At 52.1% G+C, this 16,998-nt stretch overlaps 2 protein-coding genes across 2 annotated transcripts in view; one reads left to right on the forward strand and one right to left on the reverse strand.

Moving 5' to 3' along the window:
• Positions 1-2,231: 2,231 nt before the first annotated feature.
• Positions 2,232-5,816, forward strand: NR2E3 (nuclear receptor subfamily 2 group E member 3; the record flags this gene model as incomplete). The annotated part of the gene is made up of 8 exons (XM_080626576.1): positions 2,232-2,289; positions 3,221-3,371; positions 4,308-4,411; positions 4,497-4,751; positions 4,826-5,007; positions 5,194-5,425; positions 5,502-5,607; positions 5,684-5,816. 8 exons carry the CDS (start codon positions 2,232-2,234, stop codon positions 5,814-5,816), a joined length of 1,221 nt encoding a protein of 406 aa, XP_080482702.1.
• Positions 5,817-10,927: 5,111 nt separating this feature from the next.
• MYO9A (myosin IXA) overlaps positions 10,928-16,998 on the reverse strand; it is a gene marked incomplete at both ends in the record, with an annotated part of 156,205 nt that continues 150,134 nt past the window's right edge. The window contains 7 exons of the mRNA XM_080626175.1: positions 10,928-11,409; positions 11,854-11,996; positions 12,198-12,400; positions 14,113-14,166; positions 14,960-15,083; positions 16,062-16,193; positions 16,666-16,771. Coding sequence (XP_080482301.1) covers positions 10,928-11,409; positions 11,854-11,996; positions 12,198-12,400; positions 14,113-14,166; positions 14,960-15,083; positions 16,062-16,193; positions 16,666-16,771 — 1,244 coding nt within the window. The remainder of the gene's footprint in view (positions 11,410-11,853; positions 11,997-12,197; positions 12,401-14,112; positions 14,167-14,959; positions 15,084-16,061; positions 16,194-16,665; positions 16,772-16,998) is intronic.

Genomic DNA, 16,998 nt, shown 5'->3' on the forward strand with positions numbered 1-16,998 from the left:
GGCCTGGGTGCTCATGGAGTGCTCAGCTCCAGGGTGCTACTTGACAAGGAGCCCACCTTGGAGCCAGCAACCAATGGAGGAATTGGGTGGGAAACCACATTTTGGGAATTATTGGCTTTCCTGGGTGTGCTGATGATTGGCCAGCAGCAGATGGTTGGCCTGGCTAATCCCCATCCCAAATCCCTGCTCCGGAGCTGGCTTTTACCCGACGGCAAGGAGGGGACTGGCAAATTAGCCGACTCAGCATGTATTGCCATCCGCTGGCACCAGGGCCTGGGTCCCCGCATCACCCATGGGTGGGCTGACAACCATTGAGCACTGCAGGGCTGTGTCACCCATGGGTGAAGGCGTGCTGCAGGGGCTGCAGGCACCTAAGCTGCAGGCAGAGGCCGGGCAGGGAGAGGTGACAGCTTGCTCCTGCCGCATTAGCCCAGCGTCATAATTCTGAGGAGGGAGGAGGGTGGCCGCAGATGGTGCTGTCAGAGATCTGGGTCAGGATGGGGTCCACCACGGCATGGGGGCTGCAGGACGGGACAGGGCACCCCAACAGGACAGGAGGTCCCAGCGGTGCAGGGCTGATGCAGGCAGGGGAACATGGGGCAATGGTGCAGGCAGAGGTGACGGAGCAATGGCACAGACAAGATGGTGGAGTCATGCTGCAGGAAGGGCAACATGGAGCAATGGTGCAGGCAGAGGTATTGGAGCAGTGCTGCAGGCAAGATAATGGAGTGATACTGCAGGCAGGGATGATGGAGCAATGGTGCAGGCAGGGATGATGGAGCAATGGTGCAGGCAGAGGTAGTGGAGCAGTGCTGCAGGCAGGATAATGGAGTGATGCTGCGGGCAGGGATGATGGAGCATGGTGCAGGCAGAGGTAATACAGCAGTGCTGCTGTCAGGATAATGCAGTGATGCTGCAGGCAGGGATGATGGAGCAGTGGTGCAAGCAGGGGAACATGGAGCAATGGTGCAGGCAGAGGTAATGGAGCAGTGCTGCAGGCAGGATAATGGAGTGATGCTGTGGGCAGTGATGATGGAGCAATAGTGCAGGCAGGGGAACATGGAGCAATTCTGTAGGCAGGATAACGGAGCAATGCTGCAGGCAGGGCAACATGAAGCAATGCTGCAGACAGGGGTGATGGGGCAATGGTATAGGCAGGAGTGATGGGGCAATGGTACAGGCAGGGGTGATGGAGCAATGCTGCAGGCATGGGTGGTGGAGCCATGCTGCAAGCAGGGGTGGTGGCGGCATGTTGTAGGCAGCGGGGATGGAGCCAAGCAGCAGGCAGGAATGACAGAGGAGTGACCCGCAGCCACCTGATCCACTTGTGTCACTGCTGCCAGCGCCCATCCTATGAGACACCTCCACGGGGGCCACGGGCTGAGCCCCCCCCCGGAGGACACAGGGGCTGGGGACCCCCGGCCGCAGGCTGGCCCATCCCTGGGGACCAGGCGGGCCGGGTGACAGCGGCCGCCATCCCCTGCGCCGAGCGGGGGGGGTTTAGCAGCTAAAGCCTCAAATCCCAAATTGTGCTGCCCTGTCACGGCGAGGGTTTAGCGGCGGTTGCGTAACCCCGCGGCCACCCGGCCCCCACCCGCTGCCGTGTCAGCAGCCCGGGGGGGGAAACTGAGGCACGGGGCCGGGAGGGGCCCCTCGGAGCATCCTCCCTCCCCTCGCTATCAAGGCTGGTAATTAATGACTTGGGGGCAGGGAAATCACCCCCTTTAATTACCACTTTTCGTTATTCCCCTCTAACCGCCTTAGTGAAGGGCTTATGCGCTTATAGGACCTGGTGGGTCCCGAGGAGGGACACACACACACACACACACACACAGAGGGGGTCCGTACCCCAAACCCCGTGTCCCGCACAGCTGCAATCTCAGCGCTGCAGTGCTGGGTGGGGTACAGGCGGTGGCAGGGTGACACGGTGCGGGTGGCAGCACACGCGGGGGGGGGGGGGTGTTGGGTGTCATGGGTTTAGGGTTACAGGGCTGGGGCTCAGCACCTTGTTAATTCTTCATCGCGTGGCTGATTGATCCCCCCCGCCCCGCGCAGACACTAAAGATTAAAGGGGTGACAAAGAGGCAGCTGCTTACACAGCGCCCGCTCCTAAGCTGCCTTGAAGAGAGCAAGAGCGAGCCCCGCTGCCCGCAGAGCTGCCGGAGCACCCACCCTCGCCAGAGCCCAGGCACCCGCACCCGCACGGGTTGGTCGGGAACGCCGCGGACGGGATGGCTGCATCACCAGCGGGGTCGGCGGTGAGCGCCGGCCTGGAGGAGAGCCCCACGGGTAAGAGGTGGCGGGACACGGCGGGACCGCGGCGGCAGTGGGGTCCTTGCTGTGGTCACCCTCCAGGGTGCCTGAGGATCCTCATCGCGGTTCTTCCCTGGTGTCTTCTTGATGGTCCATCTCTAAGACACCGGAGGCCCCACACTGTAGTTTTTCTCCAAGATGCTCAGAGTCCACATCGTGGCCTTCTCCTGGATGCTTTCAGTCCCCATCATGGTCCTTCTCCAAGATGCCCAGGGTCTCTATCACAGTCCTTCTCCAGGATGGCTGGGTTTCCCAGCACGATCCATACCCAAGATACCCAGCATCCCCATCATGGCTCTTCTCTGGAATGTTTGGGGCTTCCGTTGTAGTCTTTCTGCAAGATACCCAGGATCTCCATCATGATCTTTCTCCAGAATGCTTCAGAATGTCCCCACTGTGGTCCTCCAGGACGGCTGGGGTCCCCATCACGGTCCTTCTGAAGGATGCTTGGGTCCGCAGCTATCATCTTTCTCCAAGATGCTGAGGGTCTCCATCGTGGTCCTTCTCTGGGATGGGATGCTTGTAGTCCCCAGCTCCTACCCTCTCCATTATGCCCATGTTTGTTGTTCTCATTGTGCCCTGGGGTCCCAGCCATAGTCCTTCTCCAGGACACCGCCGGTTGTGGCCCTTCTTTGGGATTCCCCATCCCAAGGAACACCGTTTCATCCCCTTTTATTTTAAAAAGGCTTATGAGAGCTTGGCCGCCAGCATCCCGAGTTCTGGGGCGTAGGGAGATGCCAAACCCCACGTGCAATCCCTGCAGTCCCTGAGGTGTCCCCATCCATGTCTCTGGGCTGGACCAGCAGAGATGGGAGCCAGGATGCTGTGGAGCAGCAGGGAGACAGGAGGGACGAGGGACATTAGGGTGTCCTGGGTCACCCTGAATGCGGTGGCTCCTCTCCTGCAGGGCTGAGCCCAGCCCCTGGCAAGGCGCTGAGCCCCGTGCTGCTGTGCAAGGTGTGTGGTGACACCAGCAGTGGGAAGCACTATGGCATCTACGCCTGCAACGGCTGCAGCGGCTTCTTCAAGCGCAGCGTCCGCAGGAAGCTCATCTACAGGTTGGCACAGGGATGGAAGGTCCCCATGGGGCAGGGACCCAGGGGATGGACACGTAGGGCATAGGGCAGGGACTAGGGGGACAAGCACCCAGGGGGGTAGGGACCCATGGGATGGACACCCAGCAGGGCAAGGACCTGCTGGATGGGCAGCCAGAGGGACAGGGACCTTAGGGGGAGTTGAACCCAACAGTATTGGAACCCCAGGGCATGGACACCCAGTGGGGCAGAGTGGGACAGGCACCCAGTAGGGCAGGGATCCAGGGGTTGGGCACCCAATGGGGCAGGGACTAAAGAGACAGGCACCCGAAGGAGTAGGGACCATGGAGACAGGCACCCAGTGAGAGAGGGAGCCAGGAGATGGACACCAAGTGGGACAGGGACACGAGATTGGACGCCCAGTGGGGTAGGGACCAGGGGGACCAGAACCCTGAGGGACAAGGAGCCAGGGGATGGGTATCCAGCAGGGCAGGGACTTTGGGGATGGACGCCCAATGGAGCAGGGACTGGGGGGACAGGCATGCAATTGGGTAGGAGCCCTGGGAACAGGCACTGAGTGGGAAAGGGACCCAGGGGATGGACAGCAAGTAGAACAGGGACATGGGGTGGGACATGGCAAGGACCCAGGGAGGCTTGAACCCAACAGGGCAGGGACCAGGGGACAGGCACCCAATGGGGTAGGGGCCTGGGCTGGGGGGTCAAGGGCACCCTCACGGAGTCAGGACACCCATCAGTGTAGGGTATTCATTGGGACCGGGCACCCACTGGGGACAGGGCACCCATCAGGGTGGGGACACCCATTGAGTGGAGGTCACCCACTGCAGGGGGATGAGGCACCCAACAGGGACAAAGCACCCCAGGACATGTCACCCATGTCAGGGCCCCCCCAGGGACAGGAGCCAACCCAGGGGCTGCAGTCAGGTCCCACCTCTCCCGTAGGTGCCAGGCGGGGACAGGGCTGTGCCCGGTGGACAAGGCGCACCGCAACCAGTGCCAGGCCTGCCGGCTCAAGAAGTGCCTGCAAGCCGGCATGAACAAGGACGGTGAGGCGGGTGGTGGGGACACACGGTGACAGGGGCAGGGGCTGGCAGCGGCGTGGCTGGTGCTGATGCCACCATGTCCCTGCAGCCGTGCAGAACGAGCGCCAGCCCCGCAGCACAGCCCAGGTCCGGCTGGACAGCATCGAGCTGGATGCCGAGCTGCCCCCTGAGCACGTGGCCACCACCCGTGAGGTGCCGCTGAGCCCCTGCCCGGCTCCTCGCGGTCCCAGCGCCACCGCCGCTGTCACCCCTGGTCCCCAGGCGTCCACACCGCCCACCAACCATCGCTTCATGGCCAGCCTGATGACAGCCGAGACCTGCGCCAAGCTGGAGCCCGAGGATGGTGAGTGGCTGCTGGTGGGGAGAGGGTTGCCCCCATGGTGTGACAACCACTGACATCCTCTTCTGTCCCTGCAGCCGATGAGACGGTGGATGTGACGGGCAGCGAGCCGGAGCGGACAGCGAGCGAGTACCAGGTGGCACCGTACCCAGCGGCCAGCCCTGAAAACGTCTATGAGACCTCTGCACGTCTCCTCTTCATGGCGGTGAAATGGGCCAAAAACCTGCCTGTCTTCTCCAACTTGCCCTTCCGCGACCAGGTGGGGCTGGAGACTCCTGTGGGGCAATGGGGACCCCCAAAAATGCAGGCAACCAGTGGGATGGGGATGGCTGAAGCATCCCAACATCCACTGCATCGTCCCACCCCACCATAAGATGCCAACCCAACCAACCGTGCTGGAGGCTTTTTGGGTGATGGGTTTTTGGGGTTCCCGCCCTGTCCCCAGGTGATCCTGTTGGAGGAAGCGTGGAGCGAGCTGTTCCTGCTCTGTGCCATCCAGTGGTCCATGCCTCTGGAGAGCTGCCCGCTGCTGGCTGTCCCCGAGCCAGGCCCTGGGAAGCTGCTGCCGGCTGCCTTGGATGTCCGGGCACTGCAGGAGACCCTCGGCCGCTTCAAGGCACTGGCTGTTGACCCCACCGAATTTGCCTGCATGAAGGCTGTGGTGCTCTTCAAACCAGGTGAGGGGACCCAGCAGCACCCACCACTGCCCTTCGCTGTGCCCCCAAACCACCCCTCACACCCTTGCCCCTGCAGAGACCCGTGGCCTGAAGGACCCTGAACAGGTGGAGAACCTGCAGGACCAGTCACAGGTGATGCTGGGCCAGCACAACCGTTCTCACTACCCCGGGCAACCTGTCAGGTACTGTGTCCCCATGACCCCACGGGTGACACCAGCAGTGGGGACACCCACCCATGGCCACCGCTGTGCCCCCCAGGTTCGGGAAGCTGCTGCTGCTCCTTCCAGCACTGCGCTTCATCTCCTCCGAGCACGTGGAGCTGCTCTTCTTCCGCCGCACTATCGGCAACACCCCCATGGAGAAGCTGCTGTGTGACATGTTCAAGAACTGACCTCCCCCAGCCCAATGTCACCTCGCATTGACGCCCTGTCACCTCCACCCTGGGTCTCCTTGCCCCGGGATGCTGCAGGGTGTGAAGGTGCCTGTGCTCCCATCTCCAGGGTGGTGGCCAGGACTGTGGGATGCTGTCGGCAGCTGGGATGTGGGGCCAGCTTCATCGGGGACAGCTGGTGGCGGGGGGATGTCCCCAAGTGGGTGCAAGAAGCACCAGGAGCATCTTAGTGGGGTGGGTGCCTTGATGGGTGCTGCTGTCCCAAACACTGGAGGAACCCACAGATGCAGTCAAGATGCCCTTGCTGAGGCAACGGCACCCATGTGGACCCACTGCCACCCAGGGGTGACACAAGCTTTGGGGGTTGGGGGGGGCATGAAACCAGCCCAGGGGTGACCCCGACCAAGGATGACGACACCCTGGGGGTGACACTAGCTTTGGGGCATGACACAAGTCCAAGGGTGACACTGGCCACAGAGATAATGCAAGCCCAGATGTGATACTGGCCACAGGGATGATGGACATCCGGGGGTTGATACTAGCCCAGGGGTGACATTGACCAGAGGTGACACTGGCCAGGGGTAACGCTAGCCCAGGGGTGACACTGACCAGGGGTGACAGTGGCCAGCGGTAATACCAGCCTATGGGTGACATTGGCTTGGTGTGACGCCAGTCCAGGGGTGATGCCAGCCCTGTGGTGACACTGGCCACAGCAGTGATGGCCACCCTGGGGTTATGCCAGCCCAGGGGTGACACTGGCTGGGGGTGATGCCAGCCTTGGGGTGACACTGGTCACACAATCACTGCCCCTCACTCACAGGGTGCGACTTCAGCTCCGTGATTCCACTGGACCCACAGTGACTGAGCCTTGTCCTGGGGGGCTCCTGCTCTGCTCCCCAGTTTTATACCTGGAATAAAGAGGGGGGTTTGAAGCCAGTGTCCTTGCGCCACCACATCGGGGTCCCCGTCCCCAGGTGAGGGTGGCACCACCTGAGGATCAATGACCTGCCTGTAAACAGGTAACATAGAAATAAACCATCGGAGTAGAAGTACATTTAAAATAAGTTATCTGACTATAAATAAAAGAGGCTCAAGTAAGATGAAATAACTGCAATTAAATAACAGGAATTAAGCAACCAGAATATAAAAAAAGATTAATAAAAACAATATGACTAGAAAGAAAACGAAATAATCTGAATATAAAGAAATTTAAAATAAATTTTCTGGCCATAAATAATCTGATGAGAAATACCCTGAATAAAATATTCTGAATAAAAAAGGACTGAAAAGAAACAAACTGAAGCAGCCTGAAGACAAATAAACTAAAAAGAAATTATCCGAATATAAACAAATATAAAATATCTGAATATGAATAATATGAATGAAATGATGTGACTCTGAGTAATTATAAATAAAATGAAATAATCTGACTACAAATAAATTGAAAAAGAATCTGACTAGAGAGAATGTCAGTGAAAATAAAGTGATGAGAAATAATCTGAGATGTGAAAATGAATGAAAATAAAGAATCTAAACCTACCTGGATAGAAATTGAAATAAATTATGCAAATGGAACCAGACTGAAGTGATTTGAATTCAATCACCTGCATAGAATTCACAATAGTACAGTTAATCTGAAGATAAATAGATTGCAGAGGAATCACCTCTGCCAATATGATTAGAAATAATCTGAATAGAAAGATGAAAATCATCTGAATTGAAATAAATTGAAAATAATCTGAATAGAAATAACCTGAATGGAACTAAAATAACGAATAACCTGAATATAATCTCAATATAAATAAAATGAAAATAATCTGAATAAATAAACTGAAAATTATCCAAATAGAAAAAAACTGCATATGAAAAATAGAAATAATCTGCATAGAAATCAGTGAAATTAGAATCTATTCTAGTATGTGACATCAAACACTGGGGGCTTGGGCTTTGTTCCATTGCACTTTAACCACACGACGGGCTGAGAGCAGAAGGAAAAAGCCTCCCAGTCTCCCCGAACCCAGCGGTGCTTTGGGGTCTCACCGGCACCACAACTGCTCCACCGTTTGAGAAGTACACTTTTATTTCTCTGTTTGGTTTTCTTTTCTCCTTTTTAAACCATTCCTAGCGTGGGTGACACAGGATAATATATCCTCGTACAATACAGATCTGGTTTTAATTTACACGCAGCAGACTTATAAATTACTTAAAAAAATTCCATGAAAAATAATAATAATAATAATAATGATAATAACAATAACACCACCACTTGACCGCACGCAGCCCCGCTCCTCCGCTCCAGTAGTAAGTACATTCGTGCCGCAAATCCATCCCTTGGCTCGCAGGAGGGGCTGGGAAGGGGCTGTGGGAGATGCCGGGGGGATGTGCTGGCCGGGAGCCCTGGAACCCCCTGTTCTGCAGCTCAGCCTCTGCCTGGCCTGGATTTTACACATATATATCTATATATGCATATATTTCTTCTATATCTATTTTCTTTATATATATACACAAATATATATTATATATATAAAGAAATGTTTTATATATTCTATATATTTTCTATATATATTCCATATATATTCTATAAACACATGTATAAAGAAGTAGAGATAAAAACCCACATATATTCTTTATATATGGCATATATGTACTTAGAGAACTATATGCTCTATATAAAGAAATATATAAATCTATATGAAGAAGCATACACATATTTATACATATAAAAGAAATACAGAAAAATATATATAAAGAAATACATGTTCTTTTTATACAGTATGCATCTATTTGACATACATTTCTTTATACATAATATATTTATTATATATATTTCTTTATATATGTAAAGAAATATATTTCCTTATATATATAAAGAAATATATATATAATATTTCTTTGTGTATATATAATATTTCTATGTATAAAGAAATATATTCTCTATACATGGTATGTATTTATTTTATATATATTTCTTTACATAGGAATATAAATATATGCATAAAGACATATATATTCTTTATACACAGTATATTTTTCCTATATTTATATTTCCTTCTATATATTATTTTATAATACATAAAAAGAAATATATTTTCTTCATCTATTCTTCATATATATTTCTTTATATATAAAATACATAAAGAAATATATATATTCTTCACATGTAGCATATATCTCGTATTTCTTTATATGTAAACATGTATTATATATAAAAGAAATAAAAACATACAAAGAAACATTTATTCTTTATATATTATTTTACATATACTTTATATATAGAATATACATAGTCTTTCATATGTCAATTTTCTTTATATATAGAATATATATTCTTGAACACTTATTTTCTTCATATATATATAATCTATATATAAGGGAAATATATATATGAAAAGAAATACACACACACATATATATATGTATTTGGAGGCGCTGCCTAAGCCAGATCTGCTGTCCCGGCTGTGCTCATGCCGCTGTGTTGGGAAAACTGAGGATGAGGTTGGAGCCCTTCAGCCCTCCCACAGGGACACCCTCACCGGGAGCCGCTTTGAGGAGAATTCCTGGGCTTTTAGATAAAGATGCTCAGAAACGGCTGGTTTTGGAGCAGAGCACAGGGATGCTCCCGCTATTTCCAGCTCTAGGGAAATCTGGGGTGGCTTCCCAGGATCTTTCACTTTCCTGGCCACCACCCGCCTCCCAGCACATCCCAGGGTGGTCCCAAAATGCCTATTTTCCACTCAGGATGGTAAAATCCCATTTTCCCCTATGGGTGGGGGATGATTGAGTGGGTCTTGCTCCTCTCCCGGGATGCAGCACCAAGGTGGATGGTGTTCCCATGCTCCTGCTCTCCCAGCGGCATCTATTGCTTTTCCCCATGGAAAAAAATGAAAATGAAAATAAAACTAAAACTTTGACAAGTGAAATAACAGAAAACCAAATCCCCAATAAATAAACCATCCCTCAAAAGCAATGGGCAGGGGGAAGGGACCGAAGGGCAGCTTGGCTAAACCCTGGGATGCAGAGATGTTCGGAAAACCACAAAACGCTCAGGAAACCCCAGGTTTTAGCATTTTCCCCCTTTTCTGGTGGTGTTTCAGGAAAGGATGAGCCTCAACCTGCAGTGCCCAACCCATCTGAGAGGATGGATCTGTCCTTTATTCATCTCATTAGTGCTCTAGGGCTCATAATTTTGCCTTTCCAGAGGTTTTCCTGTATCTGGAGCTTCTCCAGATGCCATGGAGGGTGATGATGATGATGATGATATGGGAGGGATTAAGAGCTGATTAGTCCTATCATGGGCATTGCTTTTAAATTAGGCTAATTACACTTTGAAGTACAAGTACAGAGCAAGGTAGTAGCGGCAAGTGATGGATGGCGACACCAGTGGTGGCACTGGCAGGACGGCTCAGCCCCTCGCTTCCTCCTCCCTGGCCACAAAATAACAATAATAATAAACCAAAAAGTTCAGTTTGGGGAAAAATAGAAAACAAAATTAAAAATAAAAATATATCTATTTACATCAAACTCCAGTAACCGGCTTATAAACAAACAGAGCTTCAAGTAGTCCTTGAGTATTATTATTGTTATTATTATTATTATTTTTTAATACTGACGGTCTCCAAAATGAAAAAAAAAAGAGGAGAAGGTGGTTAGGTCACGTTAAAAAATAACACAAAAAAAAGGTGGTTTTTGGCAGATTTTAACGCTTTTCCATGCGCTTGGCGTTGGCGTGGATGAGGTGGTTAAAGCGCGGAGGGCTTGGCTGGCTGGCTGGCTGGCTGGAGCCGCTGCCGGCTCAGGATGCTCCCACGGGAGTTTTAGGCTTGGTTTGTTCCTACCCACAGGCGACGGTGATTGGGCACAAGGATTTGGAGGTGCGATGCTCCGAAGCGTGGGGTGCTCCGAGGGGAAGGGCGCAGGAGCCGGCCAGTGCCCCTCCATTCCTGGTCCACCCCCCTCAGAAACCCTCAACCCCCCATAACCAATAAGGCCACCGTTAAAACCGTCCCCCCCGCCCCGGCCTTTGAAATCAGGAATTCACCCTCCTGGTGTTAACAAGGAAGCCATGGGGAGCACGGACCAGGAGGATGCTCCAGCACACGATGTGGAACATCTCAGACCATGAACTCGTTGCTCCCCAGGAGGACGAGGGATTGGGCGGCAGCACAGTCGGCCTCGGGGTTTCTCTTGCGTGTCCCCCCTGTCCCCCCATCCGGGGGCTCTTTGGTTTTTGGGGGGGAAGTTTTCACGCTCTTCAGTTTCTGTTTGCCTTTCTCCGGGTTGAACGTCCCGCGGGTGGTGAACTGAGGGCGCTCCTCAGGATAACGGAGAGGTCCCATGAAACCCTCGGGGCTCGCCCGGCTTTCGGGAGCCTCGCCAGGACCCCCTGCTCGGTAGAAGGGCGATTTGGAGTACATCTGGAAGCGCTTCCGGGGAAGGTGGGGCAAGCAGGAGGTGGACGATTGGGATGAGGAAGAGGAGGAGATGGAGACGTCGGCTGGATCCACCGGGTCTGGACGAGTCCTGGGGTGCCTTCGCAGCCGGCTCGGCCCCTCTGCCTTGGCGGGGCGCAGGGAGGTAAGTGCTATGCTTCTCTCTGTGGGAGGTGGGAAAGACCAACAGAGGATTAGCACCCCGAGACCACACAGGATCTCGGCACCACTCCCTAAGGGACACATGCCATGAAGCCAAGAGAATGTTCTCAGCATCTCACTGGGACCATCACCCAGGATGACAATGTGCAGTGCTGGAGGAATGTTCACCTCCCCACCAAACCCTGGATGCTACCACCCACCTCCTCATGTGTTTCAACCTTTAACCCTGCTCTTTACACCCATTTAAACTGCTGGCTTTAGATTTCCTCTAGGCAGGAAAGAAACAAATAAACCTTGCTCAAGCTTATAGAAAAACCTGAGCAACCTGCTCAGCTGACTATGTCCCTGCTCATTGCAGGGGGGTTGGACAGGATGAGCTCTGAGGGTTTCTTCTAGCCCAAACCAGTCTATGATTCTATGATAAACTCAAGAACTCTTGGATTTACCCGAGCGATCGGAGATGGCTCCTTCGGAGTCAAAGTTCAGATTCTCAGAGCTGTCGGCAGTGCCAATGGAGGCTTCAGACTCAAGGGTTTCATCGTCAGAGGCGCGGGGCTCCAGCGTCAGCATCTCAAATGTCAGCTCCTCCCTGCCAAAACCAACCCATTGACCCAAGGGGATCAAAAAGGTGGGGAGGAGAAGAAAGGGATACACATACACCAAGAGATTCATGGAGGGATGGAGTCCTCCAGGTCATCCTGGGAGCAGCACGTCAACTAAATGATGGCAAGCGACATCTATAGGTAACCTGCTGCTAGGGGACATGGCTTAAACCCTCAGCCAGACTCACTTTTCCTTCTGCAGGCTCTCAATCTGCTCAGTCAGCACCTTCTCCTCCTGCTGCATGGCCACTTGCTGCTGCTCTGTCACCTCCATCTCCATGGCTTCCTCACTGCTCATGGTCTCTTCAGGGACATCTGTCACCGAGGGCAAGCGTACAGCAACAGGAGATGTTGGGCTGGGGTAGGCACCGCGTCGCATGCGTCCTTTGCCCTGAAGAGAGACAATGGTGTCACCACCACCAGCCAAGCTGCTTTTGCCAACATCTTAGGTGCCAGGCTCTCCCAAGAAGCAAAGACAATGGCCCTGGCCACTGGTCCTCAGTGCACCACGGGTGCTTGCACCCAAGACTCTCCAAAATCTCATCCCGGGCTGAGAGGGGTACCAAGAAAGACTCAACACACTGGAGGAGGTGAGGATGGAGGTGGTGAGTGTGGTGCTGATGGACCAAGTGCAACCTGGACTTCCAAGCAAGCGCAGCTGGCAGCAGGATGGGTTTCCGCAAAGCTTGACAGCCCATGCGATGGGAAGCTTGACCTGCCAGGTCCATGCTGGCTTTGGAAGTGTCACCGGGGCTTTGATTTCAGGGCACCTGGCTCCCACTTCATCATCAGATTGCATCTTGCATCCTTTCCTCACCCACCCTCAGATGAGGGACACCACAGACATTAAAAAGCTTCTATCTTAACCATTATTGTAACCAGACGTGTCTCATCTTCTAAATTCTAGATCCTCAACTGACCAGGACTTGGGCAACATCGACCAACCTGAGATATGCCCCTTGCTTGGTGCTCTCCTCCTGACAACCGTCACCCAGGATAAGCCTGCATCTCCCTGCTCACTGCAATACAGCTTTTCTCCCCATAGGACTATTTAATCTCTGCAGCTGTGGCATCCCTGGCTCTTCCTGATAACCCACGTGCCCAGAGCAGGTTTGCAGTGTAAAGGAGCCTCCCTTTTTTTCCCCTCTAAAAGTGAGATTTGTTCCATTTTACCCTTTTCATCTTACATTGTCACATCTCAGAGACCTTCCTGCGGCAGCAAAGCTGCTCCTGTGCCCTGGCATTCCTCTGACAACACCTTCTCACGCTGGCTCCTGAGCTGAAGCGCAGCTACCTGAGTCCTATTGGCCAAAACCCCTGAGATCCCAAGGATCCCATCGGCTTGTGGACTTAAGCCCCTGCAAAATTGTGTGCTTGCAAAATAGCATCAGGGGAGCAGAGCTCGAGTTTTGCCCTTCTCTGTCTCCTGACCCGCATGGATGGGGAGAAGCACCATGGGCTGAATCTGGTAGGAAGGGAAACAGCTCCAGAAGCATCCCCAAAAACTTTTCTCACTGGGAACTCAGTCAAGCTGGGATGGAGCTGGGGATTAAAGGGGTTGCTGGATGCCTTCCAATTCCAACCTGGGTCTTGTGCCCTTCTGTTCAAAGGGGTGGTGGTGCTGATCCTCCAAGAAGGTGGAGGAGACCTTCAGATGCCTCATGGTCACAGAGGCATCCGAGCCACCGGTTTTATCCACCATCTGAAGATACAGCAGCACTGCGAAAGCAATATGATGCTGAAACATACCCTGAGTGAGCAGAAATTGGGGTGGGAAGGGATGAGTCAAGCAAAGCAAAAAAGAGGGAAGCACAGGATGGGAAAAGAAAATAGAAGAGGAAAAGAAAAGTAGGAAGGGGAGAAGGGGCAGAAAGCAGTTTTTCAAGGAGCTGCTTGTGGGGATGGCCAAGTGGTGGCCATCCCAAACTCCTGCTGCCTGGGGGACCTGCTGGAGAAAGTGACTCTGAGGAGCAGCTCCCACTCGGGGACCAGACGGGCAACTTCATGGACAATGGCCGGTGGGACGGGGCTGGAATGAGTGGCGGTGACACACAACGGAGGGACGCGGCGGCTGGCGCGGGGCGCACTGCAGTTAATACATACCGGGATTGAGCTGCGGGTTATGCTCATAAATCTAACTGCAATTAGTACAGGTTTCTGGATTAGAGAGGAGATGAAAAGGAAAGCAGAAGGTTAGAGTGCACATGCCATTGCCCCGCCAAAAAAACCCGTTTCTGTTCATTTTGATGGGTTTTTTTTTCAAGTAGGATGAGCAGGGCAGCTCTGCAGCACCAGCCCCACAACCTTGGGCAGCCCCTGCTTGGATTTCATCCCCAAGAAAGCAGAAGCAACATGTCCCCAAGGACCACAGCGGGCAGGTCCAAGCAGAAGTGTCGCTTGGCTCCTCAGCCCAAGCCTGGGACAGCCACGCTGCGCCAAGTCTGTCTCGCTCCTACAGCCCAACAAGCCAAGTGCAGCGTGCATCCACAGCCCGCTGGCCCCCGAGGCAGCATGGAAGCTCAATGAGATGGATTTGAGTCTCCCAAACAGGTGGTGTGGGAACAGGGAGAGCCCGTGAGGAGCTCATTTTGGGTTCAGATAAAGCAACTGAGTATGAAAAAGGATGGTCCAGGTCTCCCACGGGGCAACATTGAGCTGGTCAGTGAAAGACTAAATCCATGACCAAACAAGTTCAAATCAAGATGGAAACACTGATTAGGAGCATCTGAACTGGAGTGGCCACATTTCCACAGACCATTCCCAGTTTCTCGTGCTTTGGAATGACTCCCTGCAAAGGTGAGGAGCCTCCATGGGGCTTAGGGTCCCTGTCCTGGGAAGGATGGTGTGGGAGGTGAGAGGGGTTTGGGCAGCTGGGATAAGCAGGAGAAGATAAGGGAGGGTTGCTTCAAGGACGGGATGGGAAGGGACAGAGATGGTTTTGGCATCTCACCATCGATCTGCGGATCAAGGAGAGGCGGCTCTTGGCTTTGTTCTCTGCAAACTCCAGGCTGTTGATGTCCTTGAGACGAGCCTTGTATTTGTTCATCTGCTCAATGACAATTAATTCTACGCACCTAAAGGGGGAAAAAAGACAAGATCGGAAGGGGAAACAGTTTGATCTGAGCTGTCTCTGTCTTGCCTGAAGATTTGCCCTGATGGAAAACACAGAGGGAGAAAGCTCCAGCTGGAAACCAAAGGGTAGTGCAAATTCCTCCAAAACCAGTGATAAAGATCCCTCTCTTGGAAGAGGGATCAAGGAAATACAAACCTGGGGAAGGCAGGTTGCAGCAAGCTTGTTTAGCAGAACTGTTTAATGCTGTCAGGAGTGTGTTTGGGGAACAAATGTAGTCCTTTCCATGTAATAAAATTAGAGGATGTGCTATAGCTAATGTCCAAGAGAGAAGCTACAAAGAAATCCTCTGAAATGATGAGTGCTCCTACCAGCCGAGCCTCCAAACACGTTCTGGTCTCCAACCATTTTAACACTTCCTGGCAGTAAACCAAGCTCTTTCAGAAGCCCAGCCCTTCACTGGATGGTTTCCATCATTATCATTGTCTCTATTATCAATTTTTAAATCTACTTAACACAAGCCAGACTGAATCTGGGCAGCTGCTTCACTTTTTCCTCTGTAAAACCTTTGCAATTATGTCAAATACCTTAAAGAAATCCAAGTCTGCAGTACTAATATTGCTGCAGACCAAACTCACCTCATCAAATAACCCCTTCCCCCCACCTCCCCAGATTAAGTGAGAATATAGATCTGCTTGCCAGAAATGGGATTAACTCTAAAACCACCTCAGCACAAGCTTCACCTTTTCCTGCTGAGAAGTGCTGGGTGGGAACACACGTTGATCTGCTCTTGTGGATCCTCATAGCTTAAAAATTCCCATTAACAACCTCTTGGGGACTGAGAGAACATGAAATATGGTGCCTAATTTCCATGCTTAAGCTCCCTATTCTTGAGCCACTTGACCGTACTGAGGGTTATCAAGATAGGAATGGTGACATGGAAATAGGTATGGAGCTGGATCATCCAGCACCACGTTCTTACGTGGTTGTTTTACTGATGTCCTGAACGCTCTGCAGCGGGTCTGTCGTATCGGGGCAGCGGAGGATACAGGGAGCAAAGACAATGGCCAAGGCGTTAGCTGACATGCGATTGGTCTCTTCTTGGAGGGCAATCCTAGAAAAAATAGGGATTAAGCCAGAAGTCAGTGGTGAAGGCACCTCCCACTGCACCTCTTCCATGGATGAATGGAGGAGACAACATTTCTAAGGTGCAATCTTGCTTTGCTAGCAAGCACGCTATTCTGCCCTCATCTTTGCTCTGCCTGTGGGAGAAAGCCAAACCTGAAGACGTCTCAGGTGTTCTCACGGCAGCCAAAACCCCAGTGTTTTTCACCCACAAATCCTGTCCCTGCAGTGGTGAGGGGCACCATGGACCTGCAAGCACTATGAGCAACCAGAACACTGCAGAGGCTGTTCATCAATACAAGGATCATTTGGAGAACAGCTCTGGGGCCACCTCCTGGGAGGCGTGATGGACCTGGAAACTCTTCTTTTCCCTTGCCCACCTCCTTTCAATCTTAGTGACTTCGGTATGAATGATGCCTGAGCATCCTTCCCTTGCCCAAAGTGGCCCTGGCTCAACGTACCTCACCAGGTGGAAGATGAGACGCTCCAAGGTGCTGAGATGGGTGCGGGAGAGCTGGTCGATGACTGAATACACTCCCCGTACAGTCTCCTTCCTCTCCTGGAGGCCTGCAGAGGAAGCAGCAGTGTTTAGGGACAGCTTCTAATTCTTCCTCCTATGTAAAATGATACCTTCTTAACACTTACTTACTTTCGCTACTTAAAAGATGGATCTGCTGGCTAATGATTTGGGTTGAAATCTGCTGAACCATGATGCAACATGTGCCACCAAAGGTGAGACTGAACTGCCTGCGGCTTCTTGTGAGAAAACCCTTATAGCCAGAAATTCAGGCTTT

The sequence above is a fragment of the Psittacula echo genome (assembly GCF_963264785.1).
Source record: "Psittacula echo genome assembly, chromosome: 10".
NCBI lineage: Eukaryota > Metazoa > Chordata > Aves > Psittaciformes > Psittacidae > Psittacula > Psittacula echo.